Raw genomic sequence first — 11,860 nt, 5'->3', positions numbered from 1 at the left:
AGAGAGAGAGACATTTGTAAACTCAAAACTTGCCAAGTGACGAATAAGGAAGGAGGGAAGGTTAGGTGCTGTCTTGTCCCCCACCATTCAATCATCGAATTGGACTGCAAAAAACTTGTATTATTGCCTCTGATATAATTTGGCCTCGTGACTTTGATCAATACCTGATAACACATTCCAAATGGTCTAATGACTTAACTAGCCATGTTCCTATTAAAATATTGACATGATACATTGCTCCAAGTGGAGTTGGTTGAAGCATTCTTGTTACTCCCTCTGTTCTCATATACAAGGCACTCTTTTGAAGGTTTAGGCAGCATTAAATAGTTTTTCCCCCCGAAATTAAGATAGTAGAAAAAGAGATATCTTTTGTTAAAAAATACTATAGGATATCTTTAGTTTTTAATGTGTAACTACTGAATTTCTTTTTAAAAATACTCTTAATAAAAAATCACTTAATTTTTTACCTTTAAGTAAGACACCTTATTAAATAAAGACAAATTGGAAAAGATAGTATCAATTTAAAGTCAATTAACTAAATTATTAGGGGATGTAATTTAATTAAAATATTTTATATTTTTAAAAGGCAAGAGTATAATTAGATGAGGTTACAATTCAATGAGGATGGTTTTGGGAAGTACTGATAATTTTTGGACAGTTCATAAATTTCAACTAATTTTAAGTATGCATAAAGCGATTAAAATTGAATTTACATATAGAGATGAAGTAAATGAAAAATCATTTCCAAGAAGAAGCAGATTCCGTCGACTTGACAAGCAAAAACATTCCCATTCCTGAGTGATGAGCTTAAATTTTTCCAGCCAAATATTGGAGTAAAGGAATCTCATTCTCATTCCTATCTCTACGTTGCAGGATGCTGCCAAACCAAAATTATTCGTGCACAGGTTCCCACATAGTTCGGCAAGATGATGCAAACAGGGGCATGAGGTCTTTGAAAACAGCTCGGACGAGTTCCTATAACAATTTTTAGAACTCCTTCTGCCTCAATGTATCAAACGTTTTTTCATAAAATTACGAATACTTATGACGTCAATTAAATGCAATTTAAAATATTAAATTCATTAAAATGAGGAAGAGAAAATGAAAGATATTTAATGAGAGAAATAATGAGAAATAATTTTAGAATAAATCACCGAATCCTCAAAAGTTTTTTTTCCGGGTTTGACTAATTTAGAATAAATCACCGAATTCCTCAAAAGTTTTTTTTTTTTTTCCGGGGGGGGGGGGGGGTTGACTATGTTACATAGAGTAGTGTTGCTTTGCCTTGCCATAGATATTGAGAGCTTCCATGAATGCTAGTGCTCCACCGACCACCATATCAGGAAGTGCAAGGGTAAGTTGGTCGTTCCGCGAGTTGAGAAAAGCTACACAGACAGAAATCCCCAACAAAGTCAACAAACGCGAGTGCTTTCTGTTTTTTTCCTCTCAGTTTCATTATCTCGCTCAGTTCTCCATATTCAAAAACTACTTGTCTCTAACAGTCTCTTCAGCAGCCAAGAAACGCATGACGCTGGATACTTCAAGCAAAGCTATAGGCAAGCCAAGGACTGTTCTGTTGCCTATAAGTTTCAAGCTGGTTCACTCTTCCGAATCTTAAACTAGAGAAGACAATGAGACTCGGAATCACGAAGGAAGCTATGAGCACCAAACCACGCCTTTCTTACCCATGAAAGTCATCTTTCCTGGTACAACTCTCGAAGTCTCAGTTTTAACCATAATTTGTTTACCTGTTCATAGACTAACAACCAGAAAAGGGAAGCACTACTGTCTTCGTATCTGCAGGAATAATTATAAAATATCACATGTTAATCATACTTCCAATAGATATCTTTCTTCTTTAGTTCAAATCCTCCACTTGCAGGGCCAAGTATGGATGTCTCAGGTTACAATCGAATCTCTGCAATCAGAGTTTGCCCTTCCCGTGGATTCTGATCACAAGGCCACAAGAATTCAGATTATTCACAGTGGCTAAGCCCCACATGCGTGCATTCCATCTATCTTGGATTTCCTCTTCTCATGCTTTATCTCCAGTTTTGCTGCGCCTCTCTCCTTCCAATCATCCGTGATAACCTCAACCTTACAGCCACAGACATTGGCAATGCTGGGATTGCGTCTGTTTCAGGAGCTGTTTTGCTCGAATTGCAATGGGACTGCCTGTGACTTAGGTGGCCCCCGTCTTGCCTCTGCTTCTATCATTCTCCTCACAGTACCAGCTGTCTTCTTCACTTCCACAATCTCATCAGCTACCTCCTTCCTTCTTGTGCGATTCTTGACAGGTTTCTCCTTAGCCACCTTTGTCTCAGCCCAGTTCTGGATGAGCTCCATGTTTTCTTCTCCCGTAGTTGGTTTTGCAAATTGGAGTAGCAGCTGGATGGGGAAACCTTGGAGGAGGAGCCACACCAACTCCTTATGCCCCTTGTTTTGCACTAATCCATAGTATAGGTGCTGTCAACTTCACAGCCTGGCGGAATTTCATTCTTCATTCCTGCAATGTTTCAAATGTTGACAGCATTTGCCATATTAATATTGGCCAGGATTTGCCAGATGGGAACTTCCATGGCCTGAAGAAATCAGGGGAAAGGCCAAAAGATGACTTCCCACAGGTGCTGTTTTATGGGATTACAACTACAGAGGGTGGATTCTAGCATTTACTTATGGATATTGCTTTGGAGTAGAGCTAACAATGGATAATATCATAGCTGATACTTCTATGACAGGATTTGATCTGAAACTCCATACCGCAGGAATAATCGCTGCAAGCTTCGGATTAGCCAATGTGGTTTCACGACCACACAGGGGCTATATATCAGATGCAATGGCAAAGAGTTTGGAATGAGAGGTAGGTTATGGGCCTTATGGCTGTGTCAACCTTAGGAGGTTATTCTGTATAATCCTTGGCAAAGTCGGATCTCTTAGTCTATCCATCATTTATCATGACATATATTCTCTATCTTTGTTCAAGCTGCTTGTGGGCTGACATTTGGGGTGGTTCCGTTTGTCTCAAGAAGGTATGTTTTCCTTTCCCCCCCCCCCCCCCAACTTCTTATCAGTTTAAACATTTAGTCCCAAAATATTTTTTAAAAAAAAAAATTCCCTCTTCAATATTACCAGGTGTGGCATTAGTGTTTTTTTTCCCCCAGTAAAGTCCAATTCCAGCTATTTATTGAAAGCATTCTGCAGAGCATTCCACATTTCCAAGACCTAAAGGAAGATGCCATGAAATTCACTAAAATTTAATTTTGTAGGAAATAGGAACCATCAGATCAGACACAATAGTCAACAACAATGGAATATATATATATATATATATGTAATACACTAGGCAAAGTCATCCTACCTTCGTTGAAAGGTTAACAGTTTGAAGTAAAAAACAAAAAAAAAGGTTTTCTGACCTCATGCTTTATGCATTTTCTTTTTCTTTTTTTTAACAACGATAAAGATAATCAATTAATGGCTTTAAAACTGTGGTGACTGATTTCCAGAGTGGAGAAAAATAATAATCCCTAAGCCTGAAAAGATATCCTACAGCCTTTCTCAGCCAACAAGAATGAAAAATTACATACACATGCACCAGTCAAAAGATGCACACACAAATACAGAGGCCGATCAACTTTTTCATATGAACGGAGTTATATTAAAAAGTGTATAGGCCTTTTTATGGTTGTTTCTAATAACTTGGATCTATATTTCAGATCACTGGGGGTAATATCTGGAATGACGGGAGGTGGAGGAAATGTGGGTGCTGTTTTGACACAGCTAATTTTCTTCAAAAGATCCAAATATTCCAAAGAAAGAGGTATAACCCTAATGGGTGTGATGATGATAATTTGCACCCTCCCACTATGTTTGATCTACTTCCCACAATGGGGTGCATGTTTTGCGTTCCATCATCTAAAAAGGTTGCAGAAGAAGATTACTACTTGTCTGAGTGGAACTCAACGGAGCAGCAGAAAGGCTCTCATCTTGCAAGCATGAAATTTGCAAACATAAGCAGAAGTGAAAGAGGCAAAAGAGTTCATTCTTCAACCAGATCTTCCGTTGAAGCCACAACACATAATCCTTGATTGTTCCTCAGGGGCCACAAAACACACTAGCATGAAGAGAAAGCCTTCATTGAAGAATTAAGGTGTCTCAATATTCTAGTTTGCTTATTAATATAGGGATGACTGTAATATTTCAAAGATCATGTCAGTTCACAATCATTTATATCCTCTTAGCACATGAGAATTTTACTTTCCAAGCACTTGAAAACTTTATTATATAATATTTGAGCATAAAATATATGGAAAAGTCAAGATTTATTTGATATGCATAACTGCATATTAATATTTTCCACATATCAATATGGTCAAAAATCTTCATAAATAGTCTTCGACGTACTCAGGAAAAATTTCATGCCAAATCCCAGGGTTTATTGAGATTAGGAAGAATACAGTTTTAACCAAAATGACTTGAAACAATACAATGTTAACCAAAATGCCTAGTAGTGTGTTTATAGAATCTTCAAACTTCGTTCAACTTCAACAAAATAAGCAACACAACCTTGAAAGATAAAACCAGAGAAAGTACTCAGTCATAATAAACCAGCAAAGAAGCCACGTGTGAAGGAGGATCCCCCTTAAATCGACAAAATAATTTGTGTCCACTAAATCCAAACAAAATTAGCACAAGATATAAATAGAACCACATTGCTCGGTACGATTAAGTTAAAACAAGCGAAAATAGGCCGAGGAAAAATGAAAGGGAAAAAAAAATAGAAAACAACAAATTTTCAATATAAACAAACCATGTTATTCTGAAATTACTTGCACCTAAAGCAGTATTACGTGAACACAAAGTCAGAGAAAGCACTTAACGTGCTTATAAGTAAGCGAAACAAGCAATGGCTTTGAACCGAGATGTAATTATTATAATCACCGACGTACCTCCTCGGCTCCTCCGCCCATTGGAGCCGAGCTTCATCAAGCGAGCCACAACCACAAGCATTAGAAACTTGGGAACGACGTCCGTTCTGTAACTGACGTCGTATACAGATCTTGTCGTATGGGCCTGATGAGGATAATATTGAGAAACTCCATGGGCTTATTGGACCTTGCAATGTTCTAATAATGGGCTCAGTTACTCCCACAAAATTTCTCAATTACTCGTGAGATTAGCCTAAACGAGGTTTCAGTTTTTGTTAAAAAACTCAAATATTTATTAACAGTCATATGTTATGAACTTTCATTCTAGTATAATAATTAGTTATTATTTCAAGTAACTAATGATTCAAAATGGACTATTTGATTGGGAAGAGTATTATTAAAGCCAAGTGAAAAAAAAACTTCTTCAGACTAATTTGAAATCATACCATCCCTTCCTCGCAGTAATTAATTTACAACAATGTAAATTTGCTTACGCACGACCCAATACGCGTCTTATGTTAACGAAATATGTAAAAATAATTAATTTATAGAGCCTCATTTACATTAAGTGGTTGGAACGAGATTATATTCATTGATATTTAATACAAGACCCTTTATGAAATTTAATAAAACATTTGTACTCATTTTAAAAAATACTTTGGTCTCTCTGTTTTTCTTGTCCCCATTCCCTTCTATCTCACAATCACAATGGACTATACCAATTAGGGGGCAATATTGAAAAGTTATAACCAAAAAAACAAGTTGAGATTTAACCAATTCTAGCTAATTTCTCTAATCTCATGGAAGTATTTAATAGAGCTAGAGCCTTATAGAAGGAAGTATTTACTTTTTTTAGTTTTCAATAACAACATTACTTTTATATTATTTATGTTTTTAATTGAAAATTTTAAATGCTTTTTTTTAATTAAAATGTTTGTTTACCGTCCTAAAAGCACTAGTTTGCGAGAATCTCACCGAAAAAAAAAAGAGGAGGAGGAGGAGATTACAAGCAACAGACGCGTGTTTTGATTTGGTGGGGAATAATCCAAAGAGCATGATTATCAAAATAAAAGGAAAAATCACCTGTGAACGTGTTATGTTGAAGAATGGTCAAGCGGTGATTCAGAAAGTGATATAAACATAGAAAATACCATGCAAAATGCTCTCTTAAATCTCAATGATTTTTATTTCTTCAACTTGAATAGCCTTATAAAATATAATGTGTGTTTGGGTTAAACAAATCTGTAACCGAGGTTGAGAATCAACTGAGGTTAGAAAAATATATATAACTATAATATAATTTATGTTTGAATATTTTTTTTAAAATTTAGTTAAGCATACTAAAATTTATTTAGATGATTTGATTCAAAAGTCTGTTAAAATGTATAATGATAAAAATAAACATGAATTTTTTTATATATTTTTATTACTAATTTGATATTTAAAAAATATTAAACTTAAATTACTACATTTAAAAAAAATAGATTATAATATAAAATACAATGATAAATCAAAAATCTTGATTTTTAAAAAATTAGAATTAAATGATAAAATTTAAAATATTCAATTAACAGAATCTATTATTATAATAATAAAGAAGATGTGAATTTTTGATAAATATTTTTGTGACTAATTGATATTTTTAGATAAATATTAAATTAAAATTTTATTTTTAAATGGTAGAATTGAACAATTTAAAATAATTTGATAAATTAAAAAACTTAAATTTTAAAAATGTGTTGCCCGGATTTTAAAAAATAAATTAAATTGCTACTAACTTATAAAAAATTATATTTTTTGATTATTTTTATTATGCATTAATATAAATGTATTGATTTTACTGATATTAATGTATTAATTTATTAGTGTTTTTTATTATGAGTATTTTATGATGAGAGACGATGGATGAGAGACCAAGGAAGCTTCGCATCCGTCACGAGCCAAATTGGAGAGGGTGAGAATAAAGGGAGAGAAAAACCTCATACAATTTTAAAATATCAAATGCAAACTTCACTTCACTTTTTTCAATGACCGTTACTTTATAAGTTTCTTTTCCCAACTTCAGTTTTAACACAAGTTCTTCTTAAAAGCACTTTTCAAAAATTTTATATTCAAACAAAATTAGAAAGCCTCAAATGAACTTTTTTATTCTTAATTGAGGTTGGAGTCCCCTCCAAACCTCAATTAAAGATAATCCAAACATAAGTTTTTTTTATAAGTTATTACTATCCAATCTTATTAATATCAGCATAAAAAATAAAGAAATAAAAATATGTAAAATTTAAATATTTTTTATCTAACAAATTTAAAAAGTAATGTCAGGTTATTTTTTTATCTCATAAAAAATAATTATAAAAATATCTTTTAAATATTTATTAAAAGTGACATGTGCGGGAGTCTATCAATTCATTATAAGAGATGGTCACGGTAGCTTTGTGGACTCGCTTATGAATTTAACTTTAAGGGTATGTATAAGAGTATATGATGAATAAAAATATATGATTATTAATGGAATGAAGTAAGACAAAGTAGAATGGAAAGAAATGTTTTATTATTTGAGAATTTTTATTAAAAAAATAAATAATTTTATTTAATCATTATTTGAGAATAATTTTAAAATTAATATATTTGAATTATATATAAATATATTTGTTAGCTTCATGAGGAGGAGAAGTGAAAAAGTGATCAAAGGTGAAAACAATGAAGGTAATTTTATAATGGTGTTATTTATACCTTACCATTACAATTTTAACCCCGAAGTTGGGGTTAAGAAAAATAAATTTAGGATGATGAATGATGATTTAGAAAGTCTCCAAGCTATTTTATTCTCTTTTAAAAAAAATTTCTCAAATAACAGTATAAGGTTTCTAATCATCTTATGTTATTATATTCCATCTTAAAAAAACTTCCAAACATTACCTAAGAGTTACCCCTTACACTATTTATAAGTTATTTTAAATACATTTTTTATAATTTAAAAAAATTAAAATTCATTAATTTTATCTAAAAATTTAATATATTTTTAACTTTATTCTTACTGCACTTAAACTACATAATTTAATAATATACTTTCTCTGCTTAATATTTAATGAGAGACAAAACAAACTTACAATAAAAATTTAACGACATGGTTTATAAATAAAATAAAAAAATTCTGCCGCCCGACTCCTGTACATAAAACGTGAGGAGTTTTTTGCAACATGAAGTTCATAATTATATTTTGACCAAAAAAAATAAGAAGTTCATAATTATGAACTGTGGGGTCGCAATCCGAAGAGGAGGATTCGTCCCTGGTTTTCAACGCGTTCCGACCTTCTCCGTCACTTTCATTGCATGTGGCTCTGCGACGAAACTGACCCTCTCTTTGAATTTAACGACCACTACATTTCTAGACTCGAGCAAATGACAAATCTCAACCTTGTACTCCACGAATCATCTCTCGACAGCACTTCCCACTGGTCCCACCACCATGCATGAACCTGTGTCACCAACCTGTCTTCCTATCATCAACGGCGCTGTGGTTCTTTTTAATTCCTGTTTACTGTTAATCGACCTCTGGTTGGTGACCTATTAGATATTAATATTAGTATTACTCGTTTTCTTGTTTGAATTTGCGGCACTTCACTAACACGTACCAAAAAAAGAAAAAATTTCGTTCATCTCTTTCTTGTCGGCTCTATTTATTTTCGTTTTTTTTTTTCCCTGCTGTTTTCTTGCATTCCAATCACCCATTTCTGTCTGTCATGTTCAACACCAAGCAGGAAAAGCAGAAAGCTTTGTTTCCATCCCCAATGTATGGTGCACCCCTTCTGCTGCTTCTCCTTCTTTGCTTCGCTGTCCCTTCTCTTTCTGATCCAAGAGCTACAGAAGCAGCTCTGATGTGTACAAACAGAACTACACCATTTTCCGATCGCAATATCTTCACAGACAATTTCTTAGCGGCGTTAGACGCCTTGACCCCTTCAATTGCTTGGCAAAGACACGCGTCTGTTATTAATGGGACCGGAAATTCCACTGTTCATGCTTTCGCACAGTGCATGAAAGATCTATCTGAATGGGATTGCAATGTCTGCTTCGCGCAGATCAAGAGTCAAGTCCCGAGGTGTTTAGCGTTTCAGAGAGGGACTCGTGGGGGAAGAGTATTCTTTGATGGGTGTTATCTCAGGTACGATGATTATGACTTCTTCAATGAGAGTCTCAGTGATCAAGACAGAACTGTGTGTGGAAACAAAGAATTTGGTGGGAATCAGAGTGTATATGAGGCTAATGCAATGGAATTAGTGAGGAATTTGAGTGTGGAAGCACCGAACAGTGATGGGTTCTTTGTGGGTTTCGTGAGAAGAAGTAACGTGACTGTTTATGGGTTGGCTCAGTGCTGGGAATTCGTCAATGGAAGTGCTTGTGAGAGATGTTTAGCAGAGGCTGTTAACAATATTAGTTCTTGTACTCCAAAAGAAGAGGGAAGGGTGTTAAATGCTGGGTGTTATTTGAGGTATTCAAACCAGAAGTTCTATGACAACTCAACCAATCCCATTACAGGAAATCAAGGTAAGATTAATACTTCCAGATAAAAAAATTGCTTTGTTTGTTCTGGCATATTCAGCTTCTCTTCCCATTTCTTGAAAATCTGAAAGGAAACTATTATACGTCTGCACTCCTTAATCCTGCATTATATTCTGCATGTTCTCTTGGAACAGCAATGTTGTAGAAAATCCTTTCAAACTTGGTCATATAATGAGAGATTATAGCAATGAATCTGCGTGTTATTATTTCTTAGGGAACAGCAGCTCTTCAACTATAATGCTGGCTGCATCAAGTGCTGGATCGGCTTTTGTGCTGGTTGTTGCTGTAATTGCTTTCTTTGCAAGGAAAAAGATGCAGAGGAGGAGGAGAGGTATCAACGTTTGATATTTTGAGACTTCGACAGATTGTTTTGATCTTGAAGCACTTCATCATTTTTGTGGATTCTGATGATTCTTCTTTATTCTCAGAAAGAAGACAATTTGGTGCACTTTTGGACAGAGTTTACAAGTCCAAGCTCAATATGACATATGAGGTTCTTGAAAGGGCCACAAATTACTTCAACACCTCCAATAAGCTAGGACAAGGAGGTTCAGGTTCTGTTTATAAAGTAACTACTGGTCTTGCCTATAATTCCTCTATTTGTATCAGCCAAATTCTCACTCAAATTGGTTTACTCAATTTGTTTCTTTGACATATATGTAGGGAGTTCTGCCTGATGGGAACATTGTTGCTATCAAAAGGCTTAGCTTTCACACAGCACAATGGGCAGATCATTTCTTCAATGAGGTCAATCTGATAAGTGGCATTCAACATAAAAATCTTGTAAGGCTTCTGGGGTGCAGCATTACAGGACCCGAAAGCCTTCTTGTTTACGAATATGTGCCAAACCAAAGCGTCCATGATCACTTTTCTGGTTGACATCTATGATCTATCTAGTCTTTGAGACATTCTCTCAATAACTTTTTAAGCTACTTACATTGCATCATTTTGATATGCTTCAGTGAAGCAAAAATCTCAGCCCTTGACTTGGGAAGCAAGGCGTAAAATCATATTGGGAACTGCAGAGGGATTGGCCTATCTTCATGAGGAATCACCAGTGAGAATCATTCACAGAGATATAAAACTAAGCAACATTCTGCTTGAGAAGGACTTCACACCCAAGATCGCTGATTTTGGACTTGCTAGATTATTTCCTGAAGATGGGACTCACATTAGCACTACGGTTGCCGGCACACTGTAAGTTCATGACTTCCTCCAGTTATCTGTTTTCAACATCAATCTGTTCTAATGAATTTTCCATTATGGGTAACATCCTGAATTGGTACTATTAATGTACATATATAGCGGTTACATGGCTCCAGAGTATGTGGTTCAAGGGAAGTTAACAGAGAAAGCGGATATTTACAGTTTTGGAGTTCTACTGATTGAAATTATATCTGGAAAAAGGAGCAGTTCTTTTGTTCTGAATGCATCCTCCATCCTACAAGTGGTAATTCTTCATTTTTGTCGAGAAAGTTGTTTTCTCAGTTCTAAGCTTAAAAGGTAGCACTTCTACTACGTTTGCTGATCCAATATATTTTCTCTTTCGGTTTGAAGGTTTGGAATCTTCATAGGTCAGGCAACCTCTGTAACATGGTTGATCCAAGACTTGAGGGCAATTACCCGTTCGAGGAAGCGTGCCGGCTACTTCAGATAGGCTTGCTTTGTGCACAAGCGTCTGCAAATCTACGACCATCAATGTCAGAAGTTGTGAGACTGATCACCAGCAATGAGGAAATTCCTCAGCCCACAAAGCCACCATTTCTGGTTCCAAGCAGTGTTGAATGCAGCAAAGATTATAATTTGCTTGCTTCATCCGATACACATTCTTCAGAGGACAGCATGACTGAAAGCCTTATTCCTCCTAGATGAGTCACACAGTACTGTTATACATGTCTATTATAACTATGAGTTGTATATTCCTCCTTCGTACTAAAAGTTAGGAACCAAGTGCTTTGTGTATATTAATTAAAGCTTCTTAGCATAGAGCTGTTGTATAAAATGATCTTTTTGAGTTTGCACGGGATATATATATATATATATATATTGTGACAGGCCATTTTGTGAATAAAGTAGTTGACTCATGCAAACTGTAAAAGTATGTAGCATGCTTTTATTTCTTTTCTGATTCTCATGGATATTTGGTTCTAACAATTGCATGCCACTACCACCTCAACTGTGAAAGGTCAACTCCACCTCCAAAGTCAAAAGATGCAGTTTCTGAGAAAACACCCATGTTCTGTTATTTTTGGGTGTAAACACGGCTAAGTTGTTGAAATTAGCGTCAGTAGCTCATGCTAACGTCATCCTGTGATTTACCTTAGGACCAATAAGCTGGCTGTAGTATGACGATTCTAGTAGGAAAAAATTGT

General features: G+C 34.9%; 1 protein-coding gene and 1 pseudogene across 1 annotated transcript; both read left to right on the top strand.

Annotated features, from left to right (window-relative positions):
• Positions 1–1,894: 1,894 nt before the first annotated feature.
• Positions 1,895–4,267, top strand: LOC129310303 (high affinity nitrate transporter 2.5-like; annotated as a pseudogene).
• Positions 4,268–8,560: 4,293 nt separating this feature from the next.
• LOC129311571 (cysteine-rich receptor-like protein kinase 3) lies at positions 8,561–11,505 on the top strand. The gene is made up of 7 exons (XM_054953912.1): positions 8,561–9,473; positions 9,703–9,819; positions 9,917–10,056; positions 10,152–10,362; positions 10,451–10,685; positions 10,794–10,938; positions 11,046–11,505. Exons 1-7 carry the CDS (start codon positions 8,669–8,671, stop codon positions 11,358–11,360), a joined length of 1,968 nt encoding a protein of 655 aa, XP_054809887.1. The 5' UTR covers positions 8,561–8,668; the 3' UTR covers positions 11,361–11,505.
• Positions 11,506–11,860: the final 355 nt, after the last annotated feature.

Source organism: Prosopis cineraria, unplaced genomic scaffold (genome assembly GCF_029017545.1).
Source record: "Prosopis cineraria cultivar Desert tree isolate PC_DT_omini unplaced genomic scaffold, ASM2901754v1 PC5, whole genome shotgun sequence".
NCBI classification, from domain to species: Eukaryota; Viridiplantae; Streptophyta; class Magnoliopsida; order Fabales; family Fabaceae; genus Prosopis; species Prosopis cineraria.
This window is presented reverse-complemented; position numbering and strand designations above follow the sequence as displayed.

Coding starts and splice junctions, on each gene's coding strand:
- LOC129311571 (XM_054953912.1), top strand. CDS start 8,669: ATGTTCAACACCAAGCAGGAAAAGCAGAAAGCTTTGTTTCCATCCCCA. Junction 10,057..10,151: donor GTTCAGGTTCTGTTTATAAA/GTAACTACTGGT, acceptor ACATATATGTAG/GGAGTTCTGCCTGATGGGAA. Junction 10,686..10,793: donor ACTACGGTTGCCGGCACACT/GTAAGTTCATGA, acceptor GTACATATATAG/CGGTTACATGGCTCCAGAGT.